The following is a 16,818-nucleotide window of genomic DNA, read 5'->3' as shown; positions in this document are numbered from 1 at the left end:
TAAAAATGTCTTATTCAGTGTCCGGTTGTGCTCCTCCCTCTCTTGTCAAAAAACCAAGATGGCGACTGCCAAAATGTTGAACTAGAGCAGGGGTTCTCAACCTTTTGCAACTGAAGGCCCACTTGTGATTGTCAAAACATTTCCGAGGACCACCTTCCCAAATAAATGAGTAAAAAACCTAACATGTTTATACAACAAATAATAAACTGGGCTGTAGATATGTGTTATGCCACTGTCAGCTGTAATGACCAAAATACATATTCTGCTTACCCTCAGTGAGACACTTGGGCTTGCCTCTGGGAAATAATGAGATCAAGTCGTGGTGGGATGGGTGAGAGGCTGACACGCAGAGTAGCATTCAAAGTTGCTTTCAGTTTGTTCCTTGCCTTTGATTTTGTGACAGTCACAATGGAAAACCCTGACTCACATAAATAGGTGGTGGTGAAAGGCAACAGAAATTTGATTGCCCGTTTTGACAGAGAGGGATATTGACTGGCAGCCAGTATCCAGAATGAAGCAAGGTCTACTTGTGTGAGCTGAAGCTTCAGGCTGCTGTCTGCTGATAGTTCCATCAGTTCATTTTCCAACACAGTGGAGAGAGCTATGTCTTCTGAAGCAGGATCCACAGAGAAAGGGTCCAAAATCCAAAGGTTTCCATCTCGTGCATCTTCTGGGAAGTAGTCTGTAAACTTTCCTGACAACTGAGTCAAATGCTGGGTTATAACACTGGATATGTTGACATGAGGAGTGGCTTCCAAAGTTTCACTTAGGAGTGAAAACACGTCAAATCGTCCCTCCTTGACTCTTCTGTTCCACAGAATAAGTTTTTTCTTGAAGCCCTCAATTTTGTCTGAAACCAAAAACACTGTGCTGTTTCTGCCTTGCATTGATATATTGAGCTGATTTAACTGGTCAAATATATCTGATAAGTAGGCCAGTTTTGCACAAAAGTTACCATCAGTGTAATGCTCAGCAAGAGGGGAGTGCTGCTCTTCCAGAAATGTGTGCACTTCTTCTCTCAGTTCAAAAAGGCGATAAAGCACATGTCCCCTTGAAAGCCACCTTACTTCACTGTGGTACAACAGCTGCAAATGATCTGCATCAAGTCTTTCACACAAAGCAGCAAAACACCTTGAGTTGAGTGCATTTTTCTTAATATAGTTAACAGTTTTCACAGCCACGTTCATGACTTCATACAGTTCTGGTGACATCTGCTTTGTAGCTAGACTTTCCCGATGTAAGAAACAGTGCGTCCACATTTCCTCACCACACGCTTCGGAGCTTTTACTGGCGCAGGGTTGTCTCCCACATCACTTTTTCGCTTTAAAAACCGATCCATTTTGTCTCACTGCATCCGAGAACGTTAGCTAGCTAACAGTGGCAAACACGTTTGTCTCTACCTGATGATGTTTGGTGTTTTTACACAAGGCCTATTGAAGGAGGTTGGGTCACACTTAATCAACGCGCCTTCGGGGTACCGCACATGCGCAGTAATATCTGCTCTGCACTCGCCGAAATTGAGCCGATCGCAACGCATGACCGCAGCTCCAGTTACACTGCGCATGTGTTATACCCAATACAAGACCCGTGTCCGCCCGTGTCTCAGCCTCCTTCAATAGGCTTTGGTTTTACGGCAGCTGGCATCTTACCTCCTTTAGGTTTTACCTGTTCACTTTGCTAAATAATAATAAAAAAATAATCTAGTACCGCTGCTCTCACTAGATGGCGCTCTGCGGCCCACTGGTTGAGAATGGCTGAACTAGAGGCTTCAAAACGACAGTCCACAAACTAATGGTTGACGTCACGATGACTACGTCTCCTAATTATACTGTATACAGTCCATTGTGAAAGCATACAACTAAATTTGAATGCATGCACAGTTAAATTAAATAAAGTAAACTTTTGCTGTGTGTCCATTATTCCTGGACACAACTAATTTCAAAAGTTTAAAAGGTTGCAATATTAGTAAACTTTATGTGCAGTAGAATAGTGGACTAGTTGTTGGAATGGGATCAGCGTAGATTAGTGACTAAAGGTTCACAGATGTTAGGGAAGGTGGAGAAGTGTGACTTAAAGGTTCTGAGTGGGGACATACATAGTTTCAGGTCTATCGCATGACAAACATGGATGTGATGTAGGATATAATGGCTAAGTTTGTAACCTAATATCTGGGGGTAAAACGTGAAAGAATAATGCAGATCTTCACATGATGCTGATCTTGGGACTTCAAAGCTATTATATGCCATGAAGAACATCTCAAGACAGATTTGGGGTGTTGACCTGAAGACACAAGCTATCAGCTGTCAAACTATTAAAGTGTATAGCATGCATATCCAACTGGCGGCCGGCGGGCCACATCAGGCCCAGGGGCAACCTCAGAGTTGCCCAGCATACAAAAATCTGATATATGACAAAATATGCAAACTACATATACATGTATAGTGTATGGAAGTAGCTAACGAGTGAGCCGTCTGTCTTCCTTCTCACCTCTGGGCCTGAGAGTTGCACAAGCGTAGTATAGATCGGGTAGAATGTACAGATCGGGTAGAATGTACAGATCGGGTAGAATGTACAGATCGGGTAGAATGTACAGATCAGGTAGAATGTACAGATCAGGCAGAATGTACAGATCAAGCAGAATGTACAGATCGGGTAGAATGTACAGATCGGGTAGAATGTACAGATCAGGCAGAATGTACAGATCGGGTAGAATGTACAGATCGGGTAGAATGTACAGATCAGGCAGAATGTACAGATCAGGCAGAATGTACAGATCGGGTAGAATGTACAGATCGGGTAGAATGTACAGATCGGGTAGAGACACTGCCAATTAGATCGTTCACAAATCAACGTTTTCTGTGATGTGCCTCGGTCAGATGTGATCAATGTGAAACAACATTGTTTTGTGTGTGTGTGGGTGAGAGAGATACTGGTAGAGAGAGATAGAGAGTTATTGGTTACTGTTTTTGTCACTTGTAATGGTTCTGTGCATTGATAGCTCTGTTTTTATTCTGTATTTGCATCAGATATGTGACCAAAAATATAATCTTTTTGTATTTTGTACAATAAACATTGCTATTTTTTTTTATATATTCACTTGCAGTTGTCATTACCAAAAGCTAAAAAGAGGTTTTAAATAGGCTGCTGAAAATGTCTGACCTATGCTTGCCAACCCTTCCGACTTTCCCGGGAGACGTTTTTCATCGCCCTCTCCTGGTTTTCTCTCGGGGTCACAGTTCGCCCGCATTTCTTCTGATTTATTTTCATATTTTCACACTTTTTTTCTTTTCTCATTATCTCAACCTGTTTCTGGCACTGTACAGCGTGTATTAAGCCATACGTTTGACTGTTTCCACCCGGACGGCAACAGAGCTACACCAAATGTCTTTTCCTGGCGGAGGAGAACTGCATCACAGCAAATCCATCGTGCAAGCTGCTGGAAATAACGACTTTCAGAGGTCAGTGGTGCCGTCGTCACATTGTGACTGAAAGAGCCTTCAGAGAGTGAAAGAAGGAGAGAAATGGAGAGAACTAAGAGAAAGAAATATTCAAGCAGGAGCAAAACATTAACAAAAAATTTTTGTTGCAGTGTACTTATTATTTTCTTATTTTCATTATTTCTTCATTATATTATTTTATTATCAAGTCACCAGAATGCAGGAAACAAAGTCTCTGAAACTCTTTCCTGGGGGAGGACCCCCAGACCCCCTGCTTTGGTTTTGATATCCTCCCTATTTTTGAGGTCTCAAGGTTGGCAAGTATGGTCTGACCTGTCTACATTTCCTGGTTTGTAATTGAATAGCCCTGGTGTAAAGGGTGCATGTAAACCTGCTGAGGCAGGCAGGAGGGAAGGGGGGATTCTGAGAGGCAAATGCTACAAAGGAGCGCAAAGCATTCCTACTATTGTTTGAGTGCTCCCCTCCTATAGCTCGCTTCATGTTTTGTCTACCGCTTTCTTAACAAATTCAACATGTCAGACAATAATCTAACAGAGTCAAAGACATAGAGATGCTTAGACAATACAGTATAGCAAGAGATATGTCACATGGTCATGGTATAATGTCAAGTGACCGTGGTATCCAAGCAGTGTGACCCTAAAGGCTACCTAAAGGCACCAAGCCCTGAACTTTGACCCCTCCGAAGCAGGATCCACTTACCGAAGTCTGATATGATCCAAGGCTGCGATCGAATTTTGCTTAGGAAGGTTACTAACTGAGCGAAATGGCCCGAGAGTATCAGTCATGATAAGAGCTGGTCGAATTCTCTAAATGTTAAAGGACAAAACACACCGCCGCCGAACGGCGTGCATCAAAACATCCGGCCCTATAGTTTTCTATGTCCACCCTCCACACCAGCAGCATGGGCGCGCGCTGGTGCTCGTTGATGTGCCGCCCTGTGACACTTCACGCCATACCAATTTTTGTGTTTTTCTCCACTCGCTCCCTGCTTGCTACATCCCGGCTCCTGTAGCAGCTCTTCTTCCGATCTCCTCACTCACCTCTTGCTGTCGCTGTCTCTCGTGGGTGTCGATGAGAGACTAGTTGTTGAGGTCAAGAAATATCCCAAGCTATAAGACCCACAATGGCAAAAAAAGATATTGCCCAGGGAGTTATAGTTCTGAAGATTGGCTCTTCAGGTAAGAAATCAAGTTTAAGTAGTGGGTGTCCACACATGATTTAAAGCGATGTAAAACAATGTAAAAACACTCTCTGCAATACGCGCTGCAGCACCACGATTCCTATTGGTGCTAGGGGCACCACTTGACGTGTCATATACTGCGGCAGCAGTGTGTTTTCAGTTTAAGGAAAGGTGCGTCAATGCTTCCTTTCTTATCTCCTTTACATAGGGTATACTGGACATCCTTTACGAAAGGAAAGGAGATAACGCTGTCCCATAATTCCACAAAAAGGGATGCTATTACTTATTCATTGTTTGAGTGTTAGTGTAGTGTTTACATATTATAAAAGACCACAACACTTTGTAAAATACAGTAATGAAAATAATTCCTAAAAAATATTATTGTAATTTAAATTTTATAATTTACAATAGCCAATTATTTTGTACAAACATGTCAGCAATCAAATGTGCGTAAGTGTGCACAGATTCTGTTCTTCCCTGATAACAAATCCCAAATAAGAAAACATTGGTGAATGTCAGAATCTTCGTGAAAACTGTATAAGGGGGTTTAAGAAGAAATGTCTTCTTAAGAACGGTTGGTGAATGAGGCTCATTCTTTTGGACTTGAATTGTACAGCATTGAGTCTATCACTGTACTCATTTTCTGTGTTATAAATAAAGTTGCTTTAAAAAAACAAACATCTGTATGTAGACTAGTGTAAGTGCAGTTGGATTCTCTGAGCACCACAGTTGTGAAAAAAGACATAGTTAGAAAAGACATTTGGACGTCATTTTTATGACTATTTGACCGCAGCCCATGTCCTCAACGGATGATTTGTTTCTTTCACGCTTGGAGTGGCGGCCATGTTAGCTCTCAAATCCCGCTCCAACTTATGAATGCTGGCCAGTGCCGATAAAGACAAGCAAATATTTCTCCATTTACAAGCAAAACAGCATGAGTAGTGCATGAGACAGGAAATCTGAAAAAAAAAACATGGTCCTCTGTGTCCTCCGGTGCTCCTAATGAAAACAACCAACCAATCAGAGCTGATCTGGAGTCTGTCGTCTCTGAGCAGCTGTCAATCACTCAACAACTCCGATCAAATGGTCAAACTAGGCAGCTCTGATCAGATCTGAATCACTATCCTGTCATGTTAATGCCTATTTCTCTCCTGAGATGTTCTCAGAATCATCTTGTAGTGCACTGTTTAGCTGTAAAATGAGAAAGTTTGTGATTCGGCAGCCATGTTGAGATCTGTTGAGGAAATACCAAGCACCGCCCACCAGCTGGAGCACAGCCAATAGGAACGCGCTCTCCCTGAAATGACCTGTGATTGGTCAAAGTCTCCCATCATGGGCTAGATGTTCTAAAGCCTGAAGCAAGTGTCCCTCGCACTCACAATGGTCATTAATTAAGGCTTGGACAGTATAATAAGCTTTAAACCTGACCAGTGATGCAGTTTCTTCCTTTATATTATTACTTTCCAACTCACCGCTGTTCTCAGCAGCACTGCTTCCTCTTAGAGCACCAGGGGCCAAATATTGTATGATCATTTCCATAAAGCTGCATAACCCTAACCCTAGTAAGGAACATTTACATAAAAGACACTTGGGTAGAATTATTACTGTCTTTGTTTTTAACTCTAATGTATTCCTCCATCTCCCTTCCTAGTGTCCCACCTCTCACTCAACTTGTCTTGGTGTCATTGTTTGATTTTATTCTTGTTAAGACGATGAAGTTTTCAACACCTGGCAGACACCCCTGTCCGGGTCCATCCTCTACCACTAATTCGCCACCCGATTACAAGAATCCTTTTGGTGACCTGTGACGACCCCTAGTGACCCACAGCCTGGTTAAAACAACCTCAACCACTGAACACAAAGACTAAGTCTGCGAGGAATGACAAGTATGCTTGAGACACGAACACATACACGTGCATGCATACGCATGGAGGAAAGGGCGCGCACACACACACACACACACCGCTAACACGAGAGTGACAGCCTTTTGTTTTGAGCAATGTGCCTGTCAGAGGAAAAAACAACATCACAATGAGAGGATTAGAAGACTATTGTGAAATTCTAAGTGCTGCTGAAGTACCAGCTGCCTCTATGACAAAGAAACAACACCTGAAGACATGGTGGAATAGTACAACTTTCAATTGGTAAATATAATTGAGTTCCACAAAAGATGCAGATGTCACACGCAGTATGTCACCGTCTGTTCTTAAACAGTACAGACATGCACATGCACATATAGGTACAGGTGAGGCATCAGGTCAACACTAATAGCTCGTCTTTCCCACTGTTACGTATGCTGTGCACATCTACATGAAAATAAACAATGTCAAACAGGCAGTTGCATGTCCAAACATTGTGCCTGGCTAGCTTTAAAATGCTTATTGTTATATGCACGTGCAAGCTCATTTGTCTGCACACACACTTTTAAGCATGTATGGGAGAATTGCCTCAAAGCTGAAAGGCTGAAAGTTTATTGAATACGCCCGATGAAATGACGAGGAATATTAGGCCCTGTCATCACGTATACAGATATTTACATACAAACTGAATTTTGAGTCCCGAAAACAGATATTTTTTAAAACGGATATTTTTGAAAACGTCTTCTGCAGATTTTTAAAAACTCTGGTTACTGTTTTAGGTGTGGAAATGTAAAATGGAGCGTTTGGGAAACGATGACACCCTCTCCATTGTTGATCTGTGTAATGAGCATGCTCCAGAAACAATAACAAAGATGGCGGAATACCGGCGTTCTCAGGTTTTGTTAGAACTGCTCGGATTAATTACTACTTTACATTTGAAAAATGTTCCAGTCACAGGAGGCCAAAGTAGGAACATGTTAAACATGTGGAGGCCGAATGGTGATTGAATGTGAGGTTTGGAGCACTCAGAAGGGCTATGGACATAAACCTGAATGACCTCCCCCTCGTCATTTATGCATATAAAGAGACGGTTGATAACAGCAGAGTGATGACAGTCATGCAGTTCGACCAGGAATCCCAGCCTACAGTGGAGGCTGGTCCATAGAGGCAGAGGAGGTTGCTCCTCCACTATTTTTTGAGAGGCAAGAGGAAGATCAAAATATATAAAAGAGTAATTGGTTGAAATAAACCATTACAAAATCTCAGTATCATTTATAAAATACTTTTTCTCTCTTCTTTGGAAAAAAAACACATTATTTAGTAAAGTGAAATTAAAACGCCTCAACAGCGCCCCTGCAGGCAAGAGGGGAAAAGGCAGCCTGTGTGAAGTGGTTGTGGCATCGTAGGGGGTAAGGGAGGTCGAGCACCCTCTGTCCTCCCTTAGGGTGGGACATCGCCTATCAACTCAATGCTTTTAATTTTTTTAGACACGTCAAATGACGCTCCAAGGGAGATCATCCTCCCTTAGCTAGTTACAAATCAACAACTAGCGGAGTACATGATTGACAGCCGGTTGGTCAAATGATGATGTCCAAATGTCATCTTCAGTCTGTACCGCTTCACCATTTAGCATTGTGAAGATGTTGAGATTCTGCTGCCTGACTTTGAGATGGATCTCTTGAATCCTCTAGGAGGAGTATTGCAAATTTCCATACCTATAAAGTGACAAAATGGCGTCTTCTCACATGACCTATGACATCACCGTTCGAGGGATCAAAAATTCCTTTGCAATTTAGCGTCACATTAGTTTGATGGTTATACCATCCAAATTTGACGTGTATCCGATAAACTCTCTAGGAGGAGTTCGTAAAAGTATGCGTAAAATACATGAAAAACACACAATTCAAGATGGCCGACCTTCTGGTGGGCGGAGCTAATGAAACCCAATGAGGAATATGTCTGAAATAATCAGCAGGATGTGACTACCAAATTTCATAAATATAGGATCACTTTTGTCCAAACTATGGCCTTCCAATCCAAAATCACGCAGGAAATCCAAGATGGCTGACTTCCTGTTGGCCGAAAAAATCTCAAAAATATTAAATACGAACTTCAAGATGTAAGCAATGACCTACTCGAATTTCCTGAAGATCAAAATAAATTTTTCTGAAAACCTGCCTGCATTTGGGGGCGCTATCGAGCCTGCTGGCGACACCCGAGCCCAATCACTACAAAACGTTGAATTTCCCACCAGTTCTGATGCGTATTCCAGTTTTCATGAGTTTTCGTGTATCCTAAAGGCCTCAAAAATGCAATCTCGCAGCAGAAAAATAATAATCCTTAGAAACACAATAGGTTTCCTCTCACTTCGTGCCAGGACACCGGTGGGTCCTGGCACTTTATAACTTATATAACACTTGTCAAACTTAAGCAGAAAGTTGTTTCCAGATTAAAAGATTTAAAGAATAAAAAGCCCCCCATATATGAAATATAAAAAATAGGAACATGAGAGCACATATATCAAGCATGAGCACATTAAATGGAGGTGCAAGTGCAAAATATGGGAGGAATTATTAAAAAAAAATCCCGAAGTCGGATCATGATCCGGATCGCCACCAAAATCGAATGGATTGTTCATTGTGCCACACCCCACCCCTCCAAAACATTGCATTCAAATCCATCGCAGACTTTTGGAGTAATCGTCCAAACGGACAAACCAACAAACCAACAAACGGACAAACAAACAAACAGACAAACAAACAAACGGACAAACCAACAAACCAATAAACCAACAAACCGACAAACCAGCAAACCAGCAAACCAACAAACCAACAAACCAATAAACCAACAAACCAATAAACCAGCAAACCAACAAACCAATAAACCAACAAATCAACAAACCAACAAACCAACAAACAAACCGACAAATCAACAAACCAACAAACCAACAAATCAACAAACCAACAAACCAACGCCGTTGAAAACATAACCTCCTTCCTAGGCCTTCGGCCCTGGCGGAGGTAATAACACCGTGGGTTGGTTTTCCTGTACTCCCCGATTTTTGGAGTCACCAGCGGCCACTGGTGGTAACAAAATTCCTTGACCCTTAACTTGTGATCTCACTTGTTGTGACATGTAAATATTATGGCGAGCGTTTTTCAATGCAAGTCATTTTTGCGTTCTAGTGTGGACGGACATATTTTGTAAAACAAAGGTCGTGTGGACGGATTATATTTTTAAACGGAGGGGAAAATATCCGTTTTAAAAAATATCTGTATACATGTAGACAGGGCCTATGTTTGTGCACAGCTATAAAAATGTCTCCAGCTCAGGGACTGATGATAAGTACCCTGCTGATTGACAGAAACCCTCAGGACTAAATACAAATCTCAGATTCTAATTCATTACCGAATCAGGTATATACAAAAGGTAATTGGCAGTCCAATGACTATCACTGCAGGGGAAATATTAAAGAATCATCAAATAGTTTTATATGTTTTACTTGAGCAAGCAGAAAGTAAAAGATGGTGAAGAAAAGAGTAACAAGTTATTGACTCTTTTAATCGCGCAACAACTGCCAAATGGTAGGTCTTGTGTGGCCGTCTCCAAGTAGCAGCGCAAAGTGCTTAAAGGCTGAGTCGTGTGGAATATAGATCAGAGGGTGTGGTCATTAATACATACACTGTCGGTGGCAACCCGATAGCGAATGGTTAGGGCGCATACCACATGGGCACAAATGTCCTGAGCAGCTCAAACCTTTGGACATTATTCTTTTATTGCTATGCATATGAAAGCATTTTGTATTGTATTTTGTTTGCACTTGTTGACAAAATCATCAAGTTGGCAGCAAATTGACGAGCTTCTGAGAAAGCGCTAAAGTCTAAGACACAATTTCCACCAAAATATCAACAAGTGGTTTTACACTACCTCATTTGAATCCCACCTTTTTGCACCTCTCCTCTCACATATGCACCAAAATACCACAGAGATAGGCAAAGCAAATTTTGAGGTCAGGTAACTACCAAACGGTCAGAGCGCTGGTTGTTGCTTCAACACAAAAATAGGTCCTTAAGATATGAATTTGGGTGATGGTACAGAGAGACAGGGAGTGTAAAGGGTAGAGAAAAGGAATTTAAACTGAGACATGTATGATATTACCACAAAGAGCTTCAGAAAGACTTACTGTGGGGCTACTGTATTTGATTGCAATGTATTGTACAGGTGTTCATGTTATTGTGCCCACCCTCTGTATATATTATACAAAGATCAGGGGTAAAATAGACTGTGAGTGAATGGCCATTCATGTGTGCAGGCAGTATCCCAATACACAGCCAAAGGGAAAAAAAACACTTCAGGAAAGAGCTGACATGCATGAGTACAGGCATGTCATGTTCGTTTGCAATGTTCAACCTTTGTCCTCACCTGTCAGTTCTCCCAGCTGTATCTGTCACAGTGACAGGGGTCACAGTGACATCACTACTGCTCCCCTGCACTACTGGCTGCGGTGCCCCACCTCTCTGCTGGCTCCGCCTCCTGTATCTGATCTGAAAGAGGAAACAAAGAGAAGGTGACTTAGCTGGAATAAGAGTGAAGCTACGGTAGATATCAATCTGACTATAGACCAGATGATTGGTGCTCCGTCATAGTGAAGAGCCACAGTCCCCACCCTCCTTAGTCGGTGTGGTTAACCAGCATCAACAAGCTACTGCTGAAAGGATGTGGGCTTTTTATCACTTTCTGAACTGAACCCAGTGAGTGTGTGTGTGTGTGTTGGAAGGCACTTGAAGCTACACCTAAGAGGTTTACTTTCAACCCCACTTCTCATGAAAATAACATATCGTACTGTATTGCTTCTTTTGATTTTTTTATGTGGACATCCCAGTCCTGGCCTCTAGGTATTAGACCCCATATACATGAAAATAATAATTGAACAAGACTAAGAGTCTACAGCTAAGGTCTCAGCTATGAGGCTGTAATTAGGTACGGCAGTGCTTTGAGCTAAACACCAACGTTAGCATGCTAACATGCTCACAATGACAATGCTAACATGTTGATTTCTACCATTTTCACCATCTTAGTTTGGCTCGTTAGCATGCTAACATTTGCTAATTAGCATTTAACACAAAGTAACAAAGTACAGCTGAGGCTGATGGGAATGTCCTTTGTTTTCAGGTATTTGGTCAAGAACCAAAGTATTGGCCAAGAACTGTCAGAGTTAACATGATAATAACGCTTTAATGCAAATTCATTTTAACGCCACTAATTTCTTTAGCGCATTAACGCAACTAGCTTGTCGCGAAGGAGGCTAAATAACACTAATAATAACGGGTCCCTTGACCTCTGACCTCCAGATCAGTGAATGTAAATGGGTTTTATGGGTACCCACGAGTCTCCCCTTTACAGACATGCCCACTTTATGATAATCACATGCAGTTTGGGGCAAGTCATAGTCAAGTCAGCACACTGACACACTGACAGATGTTGTTGTCTGTGAGGGATAAATAAGAATCGTTGTGATTGTCAAAAAGAAATCCTACAAACTGATAACACAGTTGCCATCCAGGTGATCATTTTAGGCTGTTTTGGCTGTAGACATCAAAGAAAACTCTTCTTCCTCTTCGAGTTTAGGGCTGCAGTTTGCCATGTTATGATTGGAGCATATTGCTTTATGCTAAATGCAGTACCTGTGAGGGTTTCTGGACAATATCATCATTGTTTTGTGTTGTTAATTGATTTCCAATAATAAATATATACATACATTTGCATAAAGCAGCATATTTGTCCACTCCCATGTTGATAAGAGTATTAAATACTTGACTAATCTCCCTTTAAGGTACATTTTGAACTGATGTGCGATTAATCATGATTAACTATGGACAATCATGCGATTAATCGCAATTAAATATATTAATCGACGACTGCCCTATATTGGCCATGTTAAAATTTTGACCTGATGGCGCTAGAGAAAAGGTCACGGCATCACCAAAATCAGTAGGCCTTATCCTGAAGGGACTATGAATGTCTATACAAAATTTCATGGTTATCCATCCAATTGTTAATCGGTGGATCAACCAACCAACCCACATTGCTATCCCCAGGGTCATGCTGCTGGCGTGGCTAAAAGAATCATGACCATCCATCACACATAAGCTTACAAAAACAAATTAGGAAGCTAAAGAAGAAAATAGAGTTACAAGTTTCAACTGAGAATAGGTGATGGCAGCAAGAATGAGTTAAAGAGTGTGACTAAGGGGTAGAGGAGGAAAGAGGGGGAAATATTTAGACTAAAATGTGGACCATCTTTAACCAGAACCAAACCCCAATGGCTGTCAAACAGTGATAGCTCTAGTCATTGTGACAAGATGTATTGATGCAATGTTCCAATCACATCTTCCAATCATTTTTAACGAGGGTCTCTGGAGCTGTATATTAATGTGACGTAAGAGATGTCAAGGTAGGAGGGACTATTTTCTCTCTTTTCAACAGAACGAGAACTATGCTGGGTCACATTCCCCAAATGATCAGAGGAAGCAAACTTGTTAGAGAAAAACTACACATACTAATATCCTCTATGACAGAGTGTAAGTTTGAGACACACTGATCTAAATTGATATGTTGAAGCTCTCAGTCTTCTCTTTGGAGTCTGACAGGACAAGCTGCTGCTCAGTCATGACGCGTGTGATTCAGACATTGAGGTGATCTTAAAAGTACAACTGAGGAGTGACAGAGTAATAATGTGTGCAGGCAACGCAAAGCTGTTGACGCCAAAAAGACACAATCCTCGCTAACTTTATAAAAATCGAAAGGGAACATAGCGGAGTTTCCTTCTCTAACAATCTCACATCTTACAGACAAGCATTCTGCTCTTGATCTTATTGGGTAATGTTGGGCGCAGGGAGCTTGTAGTGATGGGACATTTTAATGTATGTTTAAGGGGGGGCATTGAAACAATAGCGCGCTCAAACCCTCTGGATATTATAACATAACAGATCTCCCTTAAACCCTGTCAAACTGACCTCGACCTTCTGAAGTAGCTGCTATTGTTCTGGCAGTAAGAACAAAAACACTCAGAAAGAACCAAATCTTATGAAAACTCAACAGAGATAAGCCCTGCTGTGTCAACTTAGTGAGCATTGCTGCCCTGTCTGGTTTTAGCAGAAGGATTTGGCATCTAAATGAAGCTGTTGAAACTTTGGCTGTCAGACACTTGGTCCTTTGTTGGAGACTTTCAGACTGCTGGCTCTCAGTGGATCCTGGTTTCTTTAATGGCTGAATAAAACCATAAAGTGTTGAGGGAAGACAGTTTGAGAGAGTCTCAAGATGGCAGCAAGTAAAGACCAACGTTCTTGAGAATAGCAGTTGAGGTAAAAGGTCACACTATACAGAGCATATTGTAAGAAATACCTTACTATACATTGTTACATTGTGCCTATGCACCAACAGTAAGAGCTTTATTGTACTGGCACCATCAAAACAACCAGCAGAGTGATAGGTCTTTCAAGGGCAGTGGGAGAGTTACCAAGGACACCTGCTACTCAGTGTATGGGCACAAGTGTTGGGTTAAGTGGAATATTATTTGAAGGGTATGATGATTAATCATTATCCAGCTGTGCCAATCACAGTGGTGCATGATAACAATTACTCACCAAATGAAGAGGTGAGAGGAAGCCAGCGGCAGCACCACTTTAGCTCACAACATTTAATCCGTACAATGACCACACTGTAAAAACTAAGAATTCAGGAAATTGCTGTGCCAAGAAATAGTCCAGCACCAGTCTTTACGCTAAGCTAAACTAAACTAAACTAAGCTAAGCTAGCTGACTGCTGGCTGTAGCCTTGTACTGAATGTAGATATGAGAGTAGTATCAGTCTTCTCATCTAACTGGCAAGAAACAATAAGTACATTTTTCAAAATGTCAAACTATTTCTTTGAAGCAGCAGGAGGTAGAAACGGAGCGAATATGATTTAAAAAAAGGTTATTTTTATAAAACCTATAACCTGACAGTAGTGCATGAGACAGGTAATCTGAAAACAATCATGTGCATAAATCCAACACCATTACAATTATACTTTTCCTGTATTGCATCAGCTGAATGCAACCAAAAATGCATTTAAAAAATTAAAACTGAAACGCTACGGTTTGTTTTCTATTTAGTCTGGTTCAGTTTCACAGTGCACCAATCAGAGCGGAAAAATAAAAAAATGAATTGCTGTGGGGCCGGTACGAAGGAGCAAATTGATCTTTTTCATCTTGAAAGCTGCCACTTACATATTCTGTATGTTCTATTCAGCCCAGATGTCAAGCAAACATCGAACTTCTACAGTAGTCCAGGTCAGTCATGTTAACCTGTAGTTTACCTGTGTACACAGGCAGCCTGCAATTTGGTTCACTTGGAAACGGTCTAAGACCACCTCTTGTAAGCGATCTCGGTCCGATTGTTTTAGTCCGCACCAGAGTACAATTACTGCGTTCACAACCGGCCAAACGAAGTGCATCAAAGGTTCGATAAAAAGAACAATATGTAATATATTTATTGTAATAAATCATAAAACAACCATGATATGTCATTGGAGATTGAGAAAACATGCTGAGTTGAAATACTGGCTTCTCTGACAACAACGCTACAGACAGCATGATCTCCTTTGAAATTTCCAATCCGGTCTGAACGTCTGTTTTTGTTTTGGATCTGTGTGATCCCGTCCACTGCCCATTTCAACAGCCCGTTAACACATATGAAACAAACTGACACACAAACAGCCTTCTGCCGCCATGGAAGCAATCTAACAAACTGGATCAACAGAGATAACACACCGTTAGATTCTACCCTACCTGAATAGCCTCTGTACATCTCTCTGTGGTCCGTGTGCAGCTGGTTATCAAGGCAGCGAGTATTTGAGACACACAGCCGCTGAAGTGATTCACACTACTGCTGGGCCCCTCTAAGGCAGTCCTGTCTAGATGGTAACCCGCAAATTGCTAAAACGTGTATGGTGCTATCAGTCACACCGGAGGAGCGGACGGGCCACGGCTCCAATGTTTTGAATTTGGACTGCTGTTACCCATTTTAAACGCTAGCTGTCAGTGCTGCATATTGTTCCTTTAAAGCGGACTAAGTGTTGGCTTGTGAAAGTGCCCTTAGATAATGAGGTATTCAGTTTAACTCTCCAAGAAATCAGAGTGAAATAAGCTGCAGAGAAATGTTTGTAAAAGAATGTTTATAGGAGGTCTCATGTCATGATAACCACTGTATTAACAAAGCTTTACCTGAGCTTGTGTTAGTGAAGCTGAGGTCCGACTCCTGAACACTCGTCCAGCCGCAGGACTACGCTGTCTGGGCTTGGCCTGTGCTTGAGAAGCCTTCACTTCAGCCCTCTGTCTACCCATTGGGTCCAAGAGGTACGGCTGGGCCAGGCGCATCATCCGGGTCAGGACACTTTTAGCCCCGGTAACTGAGTCTGCGGGCAAAAAACAATGAGCCAATAGAGTAAATCCTCCTGGGAAGTTCTGTAATTTCTGGTTCTCGAGGTGTTACAGGCCCTATAAAGTAGAAAATGTCATTTAAGATGGTATTAAAATGCAAAACTCCATCTCATTATAATCACACACATATTGCAGACAAACAGGGCCTGAGCACCACTCAGTTCCAAAATCCTGGGGACAACCCTGTGATGATACTGTAAGCAGTGCACGTTGGAGCAACTAAACAAGTTATCATTCCATTACAGGCACACCCCTACTGAACTGCCTTTGTGCATGTATGTGTGTTTTGCTGGGTGAATGTGTCCTTGTTATACACAAATTAATGTTATCAGTGGCTCACCATGTTTACTCAGGGGACACAATCTGCCTGCTTGGGCAAGCTGTGAACACAAAGACCCACTTATACAATGCACTGTCCGTGTTTGTGTGCAAGCACACTCATGCATACCATCACAGACACTGAAGCTGTATCTCATTTAGTTTAATTACACAAGGAGAGCATGAATTCTACTGCAGCGTGTATTGAAAAGAAAACCTGATTTGCTTTACTATCTTAATAACATGACTTCAACACTGATTTAGCATTAAAACATTTCTGCTATCTCCTGGAGTCAAATTTATTGCAGTATACTATTCAAAAATGTGATGCGTTAAAGGACCAGTGTGTAACAATTAGGGGGATCTATTGGCAGAAATAGAATATAATATTAATAAGTTTGTTTTCTTTAGTGTATAATCACCTGAAAATATGAATGGTTGTGTTTTTGTTAGCTTAGAATGAGCCGTTTATATCTCCATAGGGAGCAGGTCCTCTCCATGTTGCTCTCCCATGTTTCTAC

At 41.6% G+C, this 16,818-nt stretch overlaps 1 protein-coding gene across 1 annotated transcript in view; it reads right to left on the bottom strand.

The window, feature by feature from the left end:
- The window catches only part of LOC141765486 (uncharacterized), a 201,719-nt gene that overhangs the window by 55,792 nt on the left and 129,109 nt on the right, over positions 1 to 16,818 (bottom strand). Inside the window, exons 12-13 of the mRNA XM_074631483.1 lie at positions 15,764 to 15,948; positions 10,920 to 11,041 (exon numbers count right to left, since the gene is read on the bottom strand). Of these exons, the coding sequence (XP_074487584.1) occupies positions 10,920 to 11,041; positions 15,764 to 15,948 (307 nt within the window). The remainder of the gene's footprint in view (positions 1 to 10,919; positions 11,042 to 15,763; positions 15,949 to 16,818) is intronic.

The sequence above is a fragment of the Sebastes fasciatus genome, chromosome 4, assembly GCF_043250625.1.
Source record: "Sebastes fasciatus isolate fSebFas1 chromosome 4, fSebFas1.pri, whole genome shotgun sequence".
NCBI lineage: Eukaryota > Metazoa > Chordata > Actinopteri > Perciformes > Sebastidae > Sebastes > Sebastes fasciatus.
The sequence above is the reverse complement of the archived record's forward strand: the minus strand, read 5'-3'. Positions and strand labels throughout refer to the sequence as shown.